We start from the raw sequence: 19,423 nt of genomic DNA on the forward strand, positions 1-19,423 counted from the left end.
AAGTGCCAGCTGCCAGGAGCCACAGTCTCACCAATGCTGATGGAATGAAACATAACCTGCTGCAAACAACCCGTGACTGGAAATGACGCTGTAAGACGCCCCCGGAGCCGGGCCCAGCCTGATGTTAGCAAACACAGGGCGTCACTGAGCGCCTCCGCCTGCTCGCGTCACATCACCAGACTACAATTCCCAAGATCCTTTGAGAAGTGATTTTTTTTCTGGTCTGTCCATACAGGAAGTATTTTTGATGCGTAGTGAATCTAGGTCGACGTTGCCATGGAAACCGGAGCAGCTCCATTCCCGGCGCCGGCTGCTCTGAGGGGCCCGGTAATCGGAGACATCGGTAGGCGCTGCTATCCTGTTCCATTCAGTGACCTGCATTGTGGGAATAGTGCAGTGCAGCGGATCGCGCATGCGTGGAGGCAGCCCTGGTAAACATGGGGCCGTCTGGGGAAGTCAGTGATCGCGTCCTTACAGATCACCCAGTGTATATCCCTGTAGTGTCTGTGCACATTGTATCTGACCATAGGAATAACCGCATGGTTGGTTAGCTTGGGGCATAAGCCTATAGTTCCGTTTGCATCACACACTGATCTCTTCACTGGTCCTCAGATCCTGATGATGTTTGCATTGTTTGGGTATTCCTCACCCTACAGTCATAGAATATCATAGTAATACATGGCCCAGCCCAGATCTAATATCTACCATGTCCTAGAGTCCCCTCTGCAGAGCATGGCTTACCAGAGCCCGGGGATGGTGTCCTTATGGAGCACCTTGTACATTTGTAGTGTATACATAGACCTGGGGAGATACTGCGTCCTTTCATGTTAATATATATATTATGTTCTCTTGGTTGGGAATGCTGAAGTATATAATTCTGCACCATCCTTTTTAATAACCCTGTACGTGCTATGGTGCTATCTGTCCAGCTATTATCCACCTAATGTCATAGCATCCTAACCAAGCGAGCCCTATCCGTACCTCTACAGCCCCCAACGCTCTCTCCTCCTTAGCACGCTTCCTCAACCATTGCTCCTCAAGACATTGGGCCACATGTATCATCCGGCGAATGGATGATTTTCGGCGGAAAGTGCCGATTTGCGTCTTTTTTTAAGCAAAAATGGCGGATTTGCGAATAAAATATTCACTTTCCGCCGAGTACGCCAGGGGGCGGAAAAGGGGCGGAGAGTGGGCGGAACGGAGGGCGCGGACTCAGAGTCCGCGCGATTTATCATCCGTTCCGCCAAAATGTACGCCGAAAACCTACTCCAGTCCTCAGCTGGCGTAGGCTTTCGGCGGTGCGCAACGGCGCGCACGGGATTTATGTAGAGGCAGTCCGCCTCTACATAAATCTCCGGAGCTGCGGGGGCATTTTTTACGTCCGGCGTAAAAAACGCCGGACTTAATAAATGCCTCCCATTGTGTACTTAGAACATCCCAAACCACCCCATACCCTACACATATTATGATACTACCATTTCCCAAGTCATATATATCCCACTCCTCTGCCAGTTGTCAGTACCCGCTCCTCATCAGACCATGTACAGCTCATTCCACCAGCAGCAACTTGGCCAAGACTACAAGTGTACAGTAGCTGCCTCTTTATCCACTGAACGCTATCACTGTAATATACTATGTAAGACCCTTTAAGGTATGTACAAAAACAGGGTCACTCATTAGAAGTCTCTGCTCTTGTACAGTGGTATATACACAATGTGTGCTTGATCACCAGTCAATTCACATTCAATGTGCACCAGATCTGATGAAATGTACTTTACATTTACATTTTGTGCACAGGGCATCCACCCTGCACTACGCTATGCCACTGGGGTCCCCACTGATTCCAAAATCAGAGGCCACAGTGCAGTCACATGTGCTCCTTTATGCAGCTGAGATGTCATCAAGGCACTTCCACCATACAGTCGAGATTGGCAGTGGGGCTGAATTGGGAGAAAGCAGGAGGAATGAGTATGGTGCTTTTTAAAAATATTTTATGCGATCTCCTGCAGAAACACCTGTCTGCTGTGTGCACAGGCACAATATAGAGGCAAAGTTGTTGTTTTTTGTTCTAAAGAAAAGCAAAAAAATATAAGTAAAAGAAAAGCCTTTGGTCTATTAGGGTACATATACGCATAATATAATTCACAATAAAATTACCCACATACCTTTGTTTAGAATAAGTATCCATGCAATATATATTTGTCTGTGGAAAATATTTTGGCGGTGGAAAAAGGTGTCAAGGATCTTGGAGGTTGAGCTCAGACTTGCACATTGTTCTTCTATTGGAATAGTTATGCGGCCGCAAGACTTGCTATGATAAATAACATGTAAGGGTGGGTTCACACTACAGAATTCTCGCGGAGAAACTCTACGGAATTCCGTCGGCTATCCGCACGCACGGGAGCGCCTGTCCGCCGGCTCTATAGACACCATTCTATGGGCCGGCGTATTCCGCTATCCGCCGAAAGAAGTGACATGTCACTTCTTTCGCGCATAGCGGAATACGCCTGCCCATAGAATGGTGTCTATGGAGCCGGCGGAAAGGCGCACGAACATACTGCGTAATTCCGCTGAGTTGATTCCTCAGTATGAACCCACCCTTAGGGTTGTCTTGCAGCTCCCTATCATCTTATCATATTGCTGTAAAGAAGTTATGTTATTTCACAACCAAATTAAGTAAGTATGCACTGTGGGACAGATGCTACTTTATTAGGCGCTCTGCCTATTCTCTATTTGATCAGATATATTTTTTTTAAACCAAAGCCAGGAATGGATTTGAAAAGATGATAGATCCCCGTCTTTCCTTTATGACCTGTTCCCTGTTTATAGTCTGTTCCTGGCTTTGGCTTCAAAAATCTGTCAGATAAATCTCTCTGTGTAAACGTACCATTAGTGGCCTGAGGCCCCCCGCAAACATGAACAGGGCTCTAGCGGCTTATTCACAGACCCCTGTGACATTTTAATCTGTTAGTTCTGCTGTATCCTGTGCAAACTGTGAATAGAGCATAACTTGTCTGGATTTGAATACCACTTTAAAGGGGTTTTTCCTTTATCAGCTGTCCACACCAATTCCATAGAAAGGGAATGAAACAACAGTGTGCATGTTTCAGTCACAAATGGGTTCAAGGGACCCTCACTTTTGTGATCGATAAGGATCCTAGTGGTTGACCCCCAACCATCAACTACACGTCGTCTGACATGTTAATAAGTAAGTTCTAATTCTAGGATGAGAACTGTTTGTTTTGCACCCAAAAAAAGACTGAATCCCGTCAAAAGAGATAGCAGTTACTGAGTAGCTGTCATTTTCTTGTAACCTGCATTACTTTTACAACTTGCTTTGTTACTGTATAGACACAACATTGCACATTGACCACATCTTGTTTTATCAGATTGGCCACATTTTAAAGCCAGAGAACCTATATGAGTAATCCAACAGATTGGAACTGATCATTTGGCACCATGGAACACCATGGCCAGGCTTTATGGTCAGCTCTGGCTACCATAGTGTATCCATAGCTGATCATGATATTGATTGTTGTATTGCAGGAAACTGGGTAGACAGGACACCGGTTCATGATGCCTCAAGACAAGGTCAGGCCCTGCAACTCAGACAACTGATTGAAAGTGGCGTCTGTGTGAATCTGGTTACAGTGGACTCCATTACACCCCTGCATGAAGCTTGTCTTAATGGCCACATTCAGTGTGTGAAGCTGCTGCTTGCTGCAGGTGCTCAGGTTTGTAACATTATGTATTGGTTCATTTTATATTTTGTTTGAATAAAGTATAGCCATAAAATACACCTCCTTGGTTTTGGCAGAAGCCATTCAAGCCCTATATTAAAAGAGCTGCATAAAATCCACAGCATATTTGCTACCAATTAAATTAATTTTGACAGGTGTTATGCTCCTCTACAGTAAGATGTAATCTGTATAGATCATTGCTTACTTTTTGGCCCCAAGCTGCTAACAATAGATAGCTGTCAAGTCAAGGAGACACCTGGTACCTTGCATACCTTCTGCAACCTAAAAGATGCATTCCTAGGCTGCTGAAGTACTGAGGGCTGTAACACCTTCTTGCTTTCCTTTCCCTGCTTGATTTAAAGTCAGCTGGAAGCCGAGTCACTAGCAGGGTCAGGGGTGGGAGCAAGGAGGCATTTATGCTTGGAGCATCTCAGAGGCTTGACACTTCATTGACACATTCATTCTTGGGGCAAATTTTCCAAGCTGGCCTATAGCTGTATAGCAAGGACTCCTCTCATTCTGATTAGTGTCCAGGCTTCTGTACAATAAAAAGAGGTGCACTATGCACCACTGCTCACTGTATGACCCCAGAGGGTGACCCTTATAAAATAGCTTGGCTTGTAAATAATCATTATAGCCATCTGAATGGTAAACAAATTTGTTTTCTATTGTATCAGATGTGTTTTGTTTGTATAGGTGGATGCCAGAAATATTGATGGCAGTACCCCTCTTTGTGACGCCTCTGCTGCAGGCAGTCTCGACTGTATGAAGATGCTCCTTGACTATGGAGCAAAAGTGAATCCTCCACTTTTTACAGCATCTCCTCTTCATGAAGCATGCATGAGTGGTAAGTGTATCCTCACAATATTGATCATCATTAAAAAACACGTGGGAAGTAAACAGGGTAACAAATACAAAACAAACATAAAAAAACAGTACTCACCTCTTACCTCACCACCCCTGGTTTTCATTGCCCTAATCATGGCAATGATAAGAATGCAGGACCATAGACTGTAATGTTACTGAGCATTGCAGCGGATTCCACCCTGCGAGTCTCGCAGCAAATTTGCTGAGATGCTCAGTAACATTACAACAAGTGCGTTCACATGTTAAATGTAAATGTACAGCTTATAACACTGGTCAACAAATTTTCAAAAGTTGTTTGGTTCAGAAATAAAATTATCCATTTCTTAATGATTTTTATGTGCTGAATTCAAATATCACAAGGAAACATGTTAATTGGCTCTAGTTTCTATGATATGGAAGAGTTCTCATGTTACTGTTTTGTGAATTGTATAGAATATAGTATAATAGCCGACATATTTATTACTTCTGCAATCATAAGGAAGCAAGTTTACTGTTGATAAACTTTTGAAATGTATTCATAGGAAACTTAGTTCTATCTGAAATCAACTACAATTTACAGGCATATCCAAGAATTTTTACAAATTAATTATGTTTATTGAACTCTGGAATGTAGGTCCTTATTCAATGGCTACTCGGTGCATTTACACATGTCTTTTGTATTCATACATGGGATTGTCTCTGATAACTGTCCAACAGTAATCTGCAAGCATTGATGGGTTCCATTTACCCTGATACCTTCGGCTAGGTTCACACTGTGTTTTTTCAATTTGTTTTTTATGAAAAACGGATGCCTTAGTGTGCATCCGTTTTGATCTGTTTTTCCATTAACTTTCATTATAAAAAACGGATCGAAACGGATCTGTTTTTTTTTTATAATGGAAGTCAATGGAAAAGCAGATCAAAACGGATGCACACAAATGCATCTTTTTTTTTTGCATCCGTTTTTGATGAAAAAAAAACGGATGAAAAACACTGATAGCAAAAATGCAGTGTGAACCTAGCCTTATACCAGTTGATGATGCAATACTGATGATGCAAACTTTTCCCAGTATTGTATCACAGGCTGTGAGAAGTGTAGAAAGTACGTTTATATCTTGAAAATTAGCCAATTTCAAAATTTGAACATCATTTTCGATCTCAGCATCCTAAAATGAGTTGAGTTTTCGTTTTCATGTCTGAACCTTTTTGGCTATTGTCCAGTGTAATCGGTAGGCACCACTCAAACAAATGCTCATGGGTGCAGCACAACACATAAAAAATAAAATAGACAAAACAAAAAAGGAAAGCTATGTATCATAAATAGAGATGAGCGAACCTCGAGCATGCTCGAGTCGATCTGAACCTGAACTTTCGGCATTTGATTAGCAGGGGCTGCTGAACTTGGATAAAGCCCTAAGGCTATGTGGAAAACATGGATATAGTCATTGGCTGTATCCATGTTTTCCAGACAATCTTAGAGCTTTATCCAAGTTCAGCAGCCCCAGCTAATCGAATACCGAACGTTCGGGTTCGGATCGACTCGAACCCGAACCTGGTTCACTCATCTCTAATCATAAATGCTGCACACCACAATGAACATCATTTAAAAAAAAAACATTTTTATTGCATCAACAAGCAGGGTGATCAGACAATACAATACAATACAAAACAAAAACAAAGAGCCAGATACAAAAAAGTAGAAAAATCTTGGCAGGCTCTGAGACAGAGTCTGCCCCACTCACTGAGCAAGAGTGTAATCTCCATCTCCCTACAAGTCCTAGTGTAGGCCAAGTGAGCAAATGTGGAAATAAAACTTGTGGAAGAAATCTGGAAGTTGTATCCCTGGATAAGACTTGTTAGCCACAGCAGCCTGCAAACTGTATAGTGTGAACAAGGAAGTGGGGTGCTAGCTATTGATATGCTTTTTGAGTAAAAGTAATAGTGTCAACCCCCCCCCCTACGATCAGTAGTGGATTATAATAGGGGCGTTTCGGGCGGCAGCCCGGGGCCCTGAGCTCCTGGGGGGCCCATGACCACCCAAAAAGACTTATACTTTCAGTGGTGTACTGTCTCCTGGCTACAGTTCTGCCATGATTTGTAAAAATCACAGTTTTTTTATGGCAATTTTGCACAAATCAGGGCATCATGACATTATCTGTCCTGTACTATGAACGCCAGGCTAGTGCTGCCATAGTTACAGTGGGGTGGGGGGGGCCCAGGCTTGGTGAACAGCCCGGGGCCTATGGTAAAGTTAATCCGCCTCTGCCTACGATATATGTGTGGTTCTTCGCACCATCCACAAGCTTAGATGCTGCACATTTGATATATACCTGTATAAAACTTGCCTGTGTCTTCTTTCTTCTCTAAAATCGCTTTTTGCAGGTATATATCAAATTTGCAGCATCTAAGCCTGTGGATGGTGCAGTATATTGCACATAGATTCAGGGGGGTGACAATATCACTTTAAGGGTACAAACCCACTTGCCGGATCTGCAGCGAGTCTCCTTGCTGCGTTTTTGCAGCGAGACTCGCTGCAGATCCTGGCCCTATACTTGCAATAGCAGAGAAACTCGCAGCAGGGATGTACATCCCTGCTGCGATTTTGTCTGCAGCCCGCCCCATTAACCCCCCGGCCGCCGGACATTATACATTACCGGGTCCCCGTTCCTGCTTGCTTCGGGGCTCCCGGTGTCTTCACGGCCCGCCCGGCCAATCAGTGCGCTGCGGCAGGGCAGCGCACTGATTGGCCGGGCAGAACGTGCCGGGAGCCGCCGAAGCAAGCAGGAGCGGGGACCTGGTAATGTATATCCTGCCCGCAGCCCCGGCCGCCCCCCCCCGCAGCCCCGGCCGCCCGATCGCCCCCCCGCAGCCACGGCCACCCGATCGCAGCCCCGCAGCCCCGGCCGCCCGATCGTCCCCCCGCAGCCCCGGCCGCCCGATCGTCCCCCCGCAGCCCCGGCCGCCCGATCGTCCCCCCGCAGCCCCGGCCGCCCGATCGTCCCCCCGCAGCCCCGGCCGCCCGATCGTCCCCCCGCAGCCCCGGCCGCCCGATCGTCCCCCGGCAGCCCCGGCCGCCCAATCGCCCGTCTCCCCGCAGCACTGATCGCTTACACGCCCCCCTGCAGCCCCGGCGATCGGGCGGCCGGGGCTGCGGGGGGACGATCGGGCGGCCGGGGCTGCGGGGGGACGATCGGGCGGCCGGGGCTGCGGGGGGACGATCGGGCGGCCGGGGCTGCGGGGGGACGATCGGGCGGCCGGGGCTGCGGGGGGACGATCGGGCGGCCGGGGCTGCGGGGGGACGATCGGGCGGCCGGGGCTGCGGGCAGGATATACATTACCAGGTCCCCGCTCCTGCTTGCTTCGGCGGCTCCCGGCACGTTCTGCCCGGCCAATCAGTGCGCTGCCCTGCCGCAGCGCACTGATTGGCCGGGCGGGCCGTGAAGACACCGGGAGCCCCGAAGCAAGCAGGAACGGGGACCCGGTAATGTATAATGTCCGGCGGCCAGGGGGTTAATGGGGCGGGCTGCAGACAAAATCGCAGCAGGGATGTACATCCCTGCTGCGAGTTTCTCTGCTATTGCAAGTATAGGGCCAGGATCTGCAGCGAGTCTCGCTGCAAAAACGCAGCAAGGAGACTCGCTGCAGATCCGGCAAGTGGGTTTGTACCCTAAAGAAGAATTCCACCCACCCTGAAAAAATAATGTACTTTCTGTACACTTTGTACCTAGTCTGACTGCTGTCAGTGCCCCCTGCACCCTGATATCTTCTAGCTGATTGCTGCTTCTACATCCTGTCTAAATTCTTGTCAGTGCCTACAACTCCCAGCATGCCTCACTGCACTGTCCCCCTCCCTCCCACCTCAGTCACCGCCCACTCTTCCTAGTTGGAATTACTTTCCTGCCTCCCTGGATCTGTGGCCCTCCCCCATCTTGGGTGCAGCCTGCACTGTAATTGACCCTTTCCTGACTGTTTGCTGAGCTAACCTGCCAAGAAGGAAAGCTCTAATACAATCTACCATGTAAAAAAAAAACACTATGATTTTATCTCTGTGAATATGTGTACAACGATCATACTGACATATAAATTAGAGCTAGATATATAGTACAACTGCTATTATGGATGATTAGCAGGACAAGACAGGTGTTATAGTGATGCAATCTGGAGAGCTATTACTTGTAGTTTTGCAGCTTTGACTCTACAGTTTGCATAACTACAACCACCATTATATCCCGATCGTACGGAACAATGGCATACTGATGGGGGAACATTGACATGCTAATAGGTGAACTGGTAAGTATAATCACTATTATTTTTCATGTAAAAAGCAAGAGCGCTGTGTGGACATCACTAAATATATATATATATATATATATATATATATATATATATATATATATGGTCAGGGGTCAGGCCATGTAATATGGCCATTATTCTGTATATGATAACAGAGTGTGCTATGTACTGTATGAATCTACAGTATATGAGACCTCTTTTCTGTATATGATTAGTGAGCTATGTATAGTATCCAGTACATAGCACATACAGTTCATATACAAAGCAGAGGTCTTCGATACTGTAGATTCATGTATACTGACACTACAGCTTGTATACTGTAGATAGTATTCTGTACATGATAACAGGGTGTACTATCTATATACTAGTATAGATACCTATAGTAGTACAGATATAGTGTAAAGTAGTATAGCTAGCTACTTTGCCAAACATACACACAAACTAAAGCTTGTTTACACTGTATACAAGCTGTAGTGTCTGTACATAAGGCCATCCATAAGCAGCATCCTCATCCCTTCCCCTGGGGAAACTTCACATTGTCCAGCCCTTGCTACTATACATATATATAGAGAGAGCAAGAGATGCAGCAGAGCTATAGCTGCTATCCCCTGTAATAGCATGAATCCAGGTGATGACAAACTCCTCTCCACTACATCTGTTTAGGAAGTGGTAGAATAGTGGCAGTGTGTGAGGCAACCCTGGTCCCTCTTCCAACCAGTATAGTGTACCTGAGCATGCTGTGATCCAGAGTGCTCTCCCTCATGTCCTGCAGATGCAGGGGTTGTGCAGTATAGTGACAGCTGGGGTGTGATAAGGCACAGGGGGGAAGAGTTACATATTTCATCACCCCCTGCTCTCCCTCCTGTTCTAGGAGTGTGGAGGGGTGGGGGTCTGTACTGAGCTGCTAGTGTTTATTGAGCATTTGTATAACTTTTGTGGGGCAATGCAATGCTTCAATGTAGCTTTTGGCCGGAATACCCCTTTAAATACTATCCTTAGGGTTTTTAAAACTCCCTTAGGGTCTGTCCACACGTACAGACTCGCAGCATAAATCTCACTGCCAGGTCCTGGCAGTTCCCTGTCACTACATACATAGTATGTAATTCTGCCGCCCCCTTAACCTCTTGAGCTCCCGCTCTGCTGCGTGTATACATTACCTCTCCTTGCTGCACGGGGTCTCGGCTTCCTACTCTCCTGCCCAGCTGATCAGTGGCTGCGGCTGGGCAACACACTGATTGGCTGGGTGGGAGAGCAGTACTCTGGGACCCCGCAGCGAGATTTATGCTGCGAGTCTGTACGTGTGGACAGACCCTTAGGGTGCATTCACACGTACAGGATCTGCAGCAGATTTGACGGCGCAGATTTGAAGTTGTAGATTCAATGCAAAGTAACTCTGGGCCATCCAATCTGCTGCGGATCTGCTGCAGATTCAAATCAGGTGCAGATCCTGTACGTGTGAACGGACCCTTAGGGTGCTAACACACACGACAGATGCGCAGCAGATCTGCAGCAGATTTGATGGTGCAGATTTGATGCTGTGTTCAGTTACTTACATCAAATCTGCTGCGTATCCGCAGCAGAAAATTCACTGCGATACCGTGTGTGTGAAGCTACCCAGGGGCGCCGCAATCATGAGGCGACCTAAGTCGTCTGCCTCAGGCGGCGCCACCAGCTGTCTTCATGGGGGCGGCATTCAGTGGCAGATTATAATATGAGCGGTTCGGGCGGCCGCCCACATTATAATCCGCCACTGATTGTACCATGTACCGGAGTCCCCCCGCGCCCGGACAGCATCTGTAATGAGATGCTGTGAGCGGGGGAGACTGTATTCATAAGTGCCGCGCTGTAATGAATCAGCCGCGCGGTGCTGTTACTACAGCGCGGCGCTTATGAATACAGTCTCCCCCGCTCACAGCATCTCATTACAGATGCTGTCCGGGCACGGGGGGACTCCGGTAAATGCATTCCACGTCCGTGATCCGTCAGGATCACGGAACGTGGGAATGCAGCCTTAGTCCCCCGGCTGATGTATGGCTGCCGGAGGTGTCCCATCCTGTCTCCGGCAGCGCGCACATCAGAGAGATCCCCGTGCGCCGGAAGTCACAGCCACAGGCACACGGGGAGCTCTCTGATGCGCGCGCTGCCGGGGACAGGACGGGACACCCCGGGCAGCCGCACATCAGCCGGGACCAGACCAGAGAGGCTCGACGGGGGAACGGATGGCAGGTGAGTTGTGTGCTGTTTTTGTTTTATCTGCTGTGCAGGGGGGGGGACCATCTATAAGGGAGGGGGGAAAGAGGGGGACGATCTATAAGGTAGGGGGGGAAGAGGGGGACGATCTATAAGGGGGGACCATCTATAAGGGAGGGGGGGAGGGAAGAGGGGGACCATCTATAGGGGGGGGAAGGGGACCATCTATAAGGGAGGGGGGAAAGAGGGGGACCATCTATAAGGGAGGGGGAGAGGGAAGAGGGGGACCATCTATAGGGGGGGGAAGGGGACCATCTATAAGGGAGGGGGGAAAGAGGGGGACCATCTAAAAGGGAGGGGGAGAGGGAAGAGGGGGACCATCTATAGGGGGGGGAAGGGGACCATCTATAAGGGAGGGGGGAAAGAGGGGGACCATCTATAAGGGAGGGGGAGAGGGAAGAGGGGGACCATCTATAGGGGGGGGGGGAGGGGACCATCTATAAGGGAGGGGGGAAAGAGGGGGACCATCTATAAGGGGGGGACCATCTATAAGGGAGGGGGGAAAGAGGGGGACCATCTATAAGGGAGGGGCGGGAGGGGGACTGTCTATAAGGGGGGGAAAGAGGGGGACCATCTATAAGGGGGGGACCATCTATAAGGGAGGGGGGAAAGAGGGGGACCATCTATAAGGGAGGGGCAGCAGGGGGACTGTCTATAAGGGGGGGGGGAGAGGGGGACCATCTATAAGGGAGGGGGAAAGAGGGGGACCATCTATAAGGGGGCATCTATAAGGGAGGGGGGAGAGGGGGACCATGTATAAGGGGGGGAGGGGGACCATCTATAAGGGAGAGGGGACCATCTATAAGGGAGGGGGAGAGGGGACCATCTATAAGGGGGGGAAAGAGGGGGACCATCTATAAGGGGGGGGGGAGAGGGGGACCATCTATAAGGGGGGGAAAGAGGGGGACCATCTATAAGGGGGGGGAGAGGGGGACCATCTATAAGGGGGGGGAGAGAGGGAAGAGGGGGACCATCTATAAGGGAGGGGAAAGAGGGGGACCATCTATAAGGGGGGGGAGAGAGGGAAGAGGGGGACCATCTATAAGGGAGGGGAAAGAGGGGGACCATCTATAAGGGAGGGGGGAGAGGGGGACCATCTATAAGGGAGGGGGGAGAGGGGGACCATCTATAAGGGAGGGGGGAGAGGGGGACCATCTATAAGGGGGGGGGGGGAGAGGGGGACCATCTATAAGGGGGGGGACCATCTATAAGGGGGGGAAGAGGGGGACCATCTATAAGGGGGGGAAGAGGGGGACCATCTATAAGGGGGGAAGAGGGGGACCATCTCCTAAAAGATCAGCACCCTCCTCTCCTGACATCCTCTGTGCTGCTGGGACTTCTCCTATAGGATTAGCACCCTCCTCTCCTGACATCCTCTGTGCTGCTGGGACCTCTCCTATAGGATTAGCACCCTCATCTCCTGACATCCTCTGTGCTGCTGGGACCTCTCCTATAGGATTAGCCCCCTCCTCTCCTGACATCCTCTGTGCTGCTGGGACCTCTCCTATAGGATTAGCCCCCTCCTCTCCTAACATCCTCTGTGCTGCTGGGACCTCTCCTATAAAGTCAGCCCCCTCCTCTCCTGACATCCTCTGTGCAGAAAGGGACCAAACATTATGTTTATTGGGTACAGCAGTGGGGGGGGGGGGCAGTAGTGGATTATAATGTGGGCGGATTGACGGAGGGGGGGGGGGCGTCATTCTATAGTTCGCCTCGGGCAGCAGAGAGGCTAGAATCACCCCTGAAGCTACCCTAAGGGTGTGTTCACACCTACAGGATCTGCAGCAGATTTGATGCTGTGTTCAGTTATTTAAATGAAATCTGCTGCAGAAAATCAGCTACAGATCCTGTAGGTGTGAACGCACCATAAATGTGAAATAGTTCCAGACTTCCCCACAGCTATTTGGAAAGTATGTTTGCAGTGGGGCCACCTCATCTATTTTATAGATGGACATAACACCAATGAGAATGACTGCAGATCAGCCAAAGGGAGTGGACCAGACAGTTTAGAGCCTTAATAAATATTTTTATAAGGTGGGTATCCGTTTTAGAGCTGCTGTAGTTGTAGTGCAACTTTCTAGTTTCTGGTTTCTCTGCTTAGAATAGATGCAACTGTAATTTTTATTTGGTCTGTAATAATCTTTTTTTTTAGATTTTTTTTTTAATGCTTTTTTTCGATTTGTGTATTTTTTTTAGGAAACCATGAATGTGTAAAACTTCTTATTGAGGTGGGAGCAAATCTAGAAGCTCATGATTGTCATTTTGGTACCCCTTTACATGTAGCTTGTGCAAGAGAGCACATAGAATGTGCTAAGGTGTTACTTATTGCAGGTAGGTGAAGACCCTAAATGTTATGTACTTTTTAAAATCCGTTGATCCAGGCATAATTGAATTAACCCCTTTCTGCTTCCGTCCATAAATGTACTGCACTGATGGCTGAGCTTTAAATGGCTTTTCTTATGAAACTAACTCATCACCTATGTGCAATGTGTGTCTGGGCCTCCACTGTTCACAAGAACAGACGTCCCTTGTTTTTTTGAGTGGAGAGGCAGACATGCACTGCTGTTCTATTTACTGCTGTGGTCCTGACGACATTCTTGCTACATTTAAAGGAGAACTCTGGACTGGGGTGCCGGTATTCCACAGCTGGTGACGGGCCCGTGTCGGGCGCTTCTGTCTGAGTGGGACCTGGGATGTGATATGCCAGACCCTCTCAGTCAGTCATTGGCTGTAGCGGGGTCCGGCCTCATCCACTGACTGGGTTAGTGGGCCTAACATGTCATGTCCCAGCTCCCACTCAGACCCAGAAATACCCGGGACCAGAGGTGTGAAATACGTGACCAGCGCTGGAGCGGGGAAGGTGAGAGCATGTTACATCTTTCATCCTCCCCAGCACTCTGCCAAAAATCACCCCAGCCCAGAGTTCTCCTTTAACTTTATGCCTTTTATTCAGCTCTCTTTGCAAGACCAAGCAAGCAAGCAGTAAAGCTTTAGAATGGAAAAAAAAAATAGTAAGAAAATTACTAAAGATTGAAAAACAAAATCATAAAAAATGTATTAAGCACGTACACTGTTTTTTTTTTGTGCAAAGCTCAGCTTCGCAAAAAAAAAAAACTGCTTTTTTGCTGGTTTATGTCTATTTAAGATTCAAAGTTTACTTTCTGAGGATATGCTAGATATTGGATTATTTTATTAAAGGGGCTAATGTGAACGCTGCAAAACTTCATGAAACTGCCCTTCATCACGCTGCTAAGGTGAAGAACAAAGATCTTATTGAAATGCTAGTGGAATTTGGAGGAAATGTGTATGCAAGGGACAATCGTGGAAAAAGACCGTCAGATTATTCCTGGCCAAACAGTCCTACTGCCAAATGCTTTGAGTATTATGAAAGTAAGTTCTTTCAGGCACTTATGGGTTTAACAAAGTGATGTGTTTTTGTTGTTGCATAGAAAACTATCGGTTAATAGTGAAAATAATAATTTTTTTAAATCGCTAGGATATATATTTTCTGCTTTAAATGTAAGATGTGTGCTTGGTCAGATGACTCAACAAAAAAACTCACACTATGTTACACAAGAATCCTTGGTTTAGATGGAATGTCAATTGACTTTTAAAGAAAAAGAAGGAGGTCTGCTACACCTGTTCCATAGAAATGGAAACCACCCTTATCGAGTGCACTACTGTCCCGGCGCTAACGGGATAAAAATAGAAATCAAATATGTAACAGTGTAGTAGGCTCTCAAGAAATGGGTGAAATAATATTATAAATGTAGCTGTAATGATTTCAACAAATATTTAATACTGCAATTCATAAACGGCAATAATCTAGAAGCATAGAAAAATAAAAATACAATGAAATAAAGATACACGTATATATCTGATAAAACGTCCACATGGACAATAAAAATATCCAATAAATGGTGGAAATGTATATATATAAATATACTAAAAAGAGAGCCAAGTGGTGAGCACCGCGCCGGGCCCAGCGCGGTCACCCCACTTTAATAATGGCAGTCCCGAGTCACGGTTTTTAACCTAGGCTCGTATTGTTGTTGAGCCGGTGTACTTGTACTTTAGATAAATAATACTCCTTTTAGAATGAGATCATGCAAGGGAGAATTAAAAGACAAGTAAATGGTGGTGGGATATCCACCTCTCACCCTGCTGGTGATATCATCTGCAGTCAAATGCGGTATTGTGATGGTAATCCGTGAACCAGTCTCTGCAGTCAGCTTGGGAGCCGTGTGATCGCGGTCTAGTGCAACTATGCGTTGACTTGAGTTGTTTGTGGCGTCCGCGTGGATGGAAGCGCGCGCTCCTTCCGGCTGATGTTGTGTAGGGTGCCAGGAAAATGTGGCTCCGGTTCGGGATCTGCGTTTGTAAACTTAGGTATAATTTCTAGAAGGCTCTGTTATCCTGAATTCCCAGGACGCGTTTCAGGAGATCTACTCGCTCCTTTCCTCAGCAAAAGGAATCTGGATAACTCTAATGTCCCTTGTATCCTGTCAGCTTTTATATCCGTTCTGGACTAATCCACAAAACCTGTGATGGATCCTTCCAGGTAATTCTCCACACCTGTAGATCATTTGCTGCTACATAGTTGTCACAATCTCATATGGAGTTACATGGATCGGCAACTTAGCAACATATATTAATCTACATCATTACATTTCTTTTCTTATTTTTGCATTGCTCCCACCGTACAGTTTAAGTGGAAAATGAATTAAGTTTAGATATAATAATAAAAATAATAAACAATAATGAAAAGTAGTAAAAAGAATAAGAAATGTAAGACTGCATAGAGGAATATGTGTCTGCAACATATAAGGACAAAATAAAATGCAATACAATAAATATGTAAAATTATAATTGAATTCCCTCTGTATTGCCATCTGATCTTACTTAGTACATCTGAACATATGAGTGTTCCACGTATTTCACACTAGGTGTGGCTTCTTTCCTGTGTGAATTCTTTGTGATCTGATCTTACTTAGTATATCTTCTATATATATTTCTCAATATATATATTTCTCAATTGACTTTTAACTTGTGAATTCGGTCAGGTTCTTATTAATGTTCTGATAAAATTTTGGTGACAGGAAGACTGGATCAGGCAGTGTTATTGTTGTCAAAACTACCCCCAGATCCCAAACACTGACACTTTAAAGCAAATGTGAATAGATCCCTAAAGAGTAAAGGCTTTATTACACCAAGCGGTTGTTGGCCGTATTTGGCTGATTATCAGCCACTACGGACGATAATCTCTTGGTGTAATAGCTTCTGTTAAGAGGCAACGATATGCCAACTATGCACAATGTTGGCTGGTCCTTGTCTTTTAACACGTTAAAAAAAAATAGAACGATAGTGACGGTCTGCTGGCTGTCGCTCCGTATAATAGCAGCGGTGGCAGCAGACCGCCACTATCTTCTGTGGGCCTCCCGAACGATCTAAAGATCATCCGGGGAGCCCCTTCCCTCCGCTCCCCCCATCACTGCTGTTGCGTGTTATAGTGCTGGACCCCAACTGATCAAAACTTTAACATGTCTCTCTGACACATCAAAAGTTGTTTTTTTTTAATGACCGTGCCAATTTAACTATGCAGTCATAGTTACATAGTTAATACGGTTGAAAAAAGACACGTCCATCAAGTTCAACCAAGGAGGGGATGGATACAGGGAAGGGGGAGGGGTGATAGGCTCTATACATATGCATCCAATTTAGTATCACCTAGTATCAACAATTGGCGTTTAAAACAACCTGCAAATTATATTTTAATTTGTCTTTTTTCCACAGAGACTCCTAGAAGTTTATCACAGCTCTGCAGACTCCAACTCCGAAAAGTACTTGGCCAAGGAGTAGTTGAGAAAGTTCATAAATTAAGTATTCCCCAAAGACTTATAGAATATCTTGCATATAACTAACTGAAAAAAACTTACATGCATGTTACCCTACAACCGATCATGTACATAAGGTGATATTCTCTATACAATAACTTAGAGTAGATAAAAAAAACACCGATGTCAGTTGCTTCTTAAAGCGACTCTGTACCCACAATCTGACCCCCCCCCCCAAACCGCTTGCATCTTTGGATAGCTGCTTTTAATCCAAGATCTGTCCTGGGGTCAGTTCGGCAGGTGAAGCAGTTATTGTCCTAAAAAAACTTTTAAAGCCAATGCCATACGGGAGTATCTGTGCCCTAACTTTGCACCACCCCTCCGTCCCTCCTTCCCACCCTCATCATCATTACGATTGCCACTGGAACATTTTTTCCATGCTGAACACTGCACAGGTGCTTAACGATCCAGCCCATGTGCCGGGCTGACACAGCTGACGAATAGGAGACAATCTGCCTGGAGCATTCCTAATGATGAAGAGGGTGGGGAGGAGGGACAGAGGGGTGGTGCAAAGTTGAGGCACAGATACTCCAGTTTGGCACGGGCTGCAAGTTTAAAAGTTGTTTTTTTAGGACAATAACTGCATCACCTGCCGAACGGACCCCGAGACAGATCTTGGATTAAAAGCAGCTATCTGACGGTACAAGCTGTTTGGGGGGGGTCAGATTATGGGTACAGAGTCGCTTTAAAGACATTGATTCATCAATGGTCATCATGTTGTTTGCAAGTTTGTTGTAGTTTTTATATCTGTATGTATATTTATGTTTGTAAAATATGTAACTTATTGGGATAAAATAGTATGCTTTCTGATCTATGATGAGCACATTATGTACAGCTCTACATAAAGAATATGCTTAAAATGATGTGTTTCTGATGGATTCCTGCTGCAATGCTACCTGATGGTTTGAATATGGCAGTGACAAGTTTTAGCTTATGACAGCAGGAGAACCTCAGCTGGGCTGCTTTGTTACATCCTAAGGGCCTGTTCACTCTGCAGAAAACAGGGGAAATTCCGAGTGAGGATCCGAAGGGAATTTACTTCTGTCTTCTGCAGTGTGAACAGGCCCTAAGGCTGGAAACACACACAGCAGCTTTTTGAAAAACTGCCACTGCAGTTTTTGTGCCAAAACCATCAATGTACCTAGTGGTGCATTCGCTTTAAAGGCAATCTGTAAATAGGTTTATGCTGCCTTAAGGGCAACGTAGACTAGTGATAGAAATACTAAACAGATCAGTGTATTACTTACATTGTTCTGTTTAGCTGTTCTCCTGATATGCAGGAGAATGGGCTTTGTGCTGTGCCACTCCCTCTGCCCTCCAGATGTTGATTGACATCTGTCTGCCTGTATACATTACAGACAGACAGCTGCCAATCAGCAGCCAGTGGGCTGAGTGTGCAAGTGCTACCGAGCACACGCACATAATTGAGAGGTCTAGTTTGGGATGCTCAGAGTTGTCAGCATTTTGGGGGATATCTCTGAATGTAAGTGATACATCATTCTGTTTAGCTTCTCTGTCACTAGTTTATGCTAGATAGGACAGCATAAACCTGCTGACGGGGTCTCTTTAAGTATGGTACAATAACACCTGTACATTGGAGTAAATCCTTCTACATATATGATGGGTTCTGCCTGTCTGATCAAGAGCAGGAGCGTGAAGAGGCCTAGAAGCCCTGGGAAACACTTGAATGGTTAAAATAATTAGTTTTTATGGGAAATAAAGATTCACAGGGAAATATTCAGTGTCCTTTTATTTTATTACTTATAAAAGTGCTGACAGTTTCTTATCTATTTTCTAGGTGACAGATGTACTTTAAGGGTAGCTTCACACGTACCGACTCGCAGCATTAATAACGCTGCGAGTCGGCTAGGTCCTGGCAGATCACTTTCACTACATACACGCAGCGGTCTGAACGACCGCTGCGTGTATGTAACTCTGCCGGCCGCTTAACCCCTTCAGCTACCGCCCAGCGTTATTAACGCTGCGAGTCGGTACGTGTGAAGCTACCCTAAGTGCGAGCCCAGTGGAGATTTATGACCTGCATTTAGAGAGAGCACTGTCATTTTGATTTAGGTGTTATCCGCAAGGGAGAAATATTACATAAGTCCTGACATATAGGAACAGTGCTAGAATGGTGTGGAATATGATTTCTAATGGGTCTAGGGGCATGGAATTTGAGATTATATATGCCAAAAACTGGCTAAGAAATTCAGACTCCAGTTTACAAGAATGGCTGCTTGAAGATGGTAATAATTTAAATTCAGAGATGGGGAACCTTTCACCCTGCAGCTGTTGCAAAACTACAGCTTCCATCATGCCTAGACAGCCAAAGCTTTGTATGGCTGTATATAGCCCCCCTGTGCGCTCCTTCAGTAGTATATAGACCCCTGCTTTGTGCTC

The 19,423-nt window shown here is 46.3% G+C and overlaps 2 protein-coding genes across 3 annotated transcripts in view; one reads left to right on the forward strand and one right to left on the reverse strand.

Moving 5' to 3' along the window:
- Window positions 1–258, reverse strand: part of TASOR2 (transcription activation suppressor family member 2) — a 71,023-nt gene extending 70,765 nt beyond the window's left edge. Inside the window, exon 1 of the mRNA XM_069978986.1 lies at window positions 32–258. The gene's annotated coding sequence lies outside the window, so the exon portion shown is untranslated. The remainder of the gene's footprint in view (window positions 1–31) is intronic.
- On the forward strand, window positions 7–17,183 carry ASB13 (ankyrin repeat and SOCS box containing 13). 2 transcript variants are annotated; one of them, XM_069979011.1, is made up of 6 exons: window positions 7–343; window positions 3,547–3,734; window positions 4,437–4,587; window positions 13,326–13,460; window positions 14,328–14,519; window positions 16,923–17,183. In XM_069979011.1, the coding sequence occupies exons 1-6, from the start codon at window positions 277–279 to the stop codon at window positions 17,048–17,050; spliced, it is 861 nt and encodes a 286-aa protein (XP_069835112.1). In that variant the 5' UTR covers window positions 7–276; the 3' UTR covers window positions 17,051–17,183. The 2 variants fall into 2 exon arrangements, with proteins under 2 accessions (XP_069835112.1, XP_069835121.1); XM_069979020.1 differs by lacking the exon at window positions 7–343 and adding an exon at window positions 355–431.
- The last annotated feature ends 2,240 nt before the right edge of the window (window positions 17,184–19,423 follow it).

Source organism: Dendropsophus ebraccatus, chromosome 1 (genome assembly GCF_027789765.1).
Source record: "Dendropsophus ebraccatus isolate aDenEbr1 chromosome 1, aDenEbr1.pat, whole genome shotgun sequence".
Classification (NCBI taxonomy): Eukaryota; Metazoa; Chordata; class Amphibia; order Anura; family Hylidae; genus Dendropsophus; species Dendropsophus ebraccatus.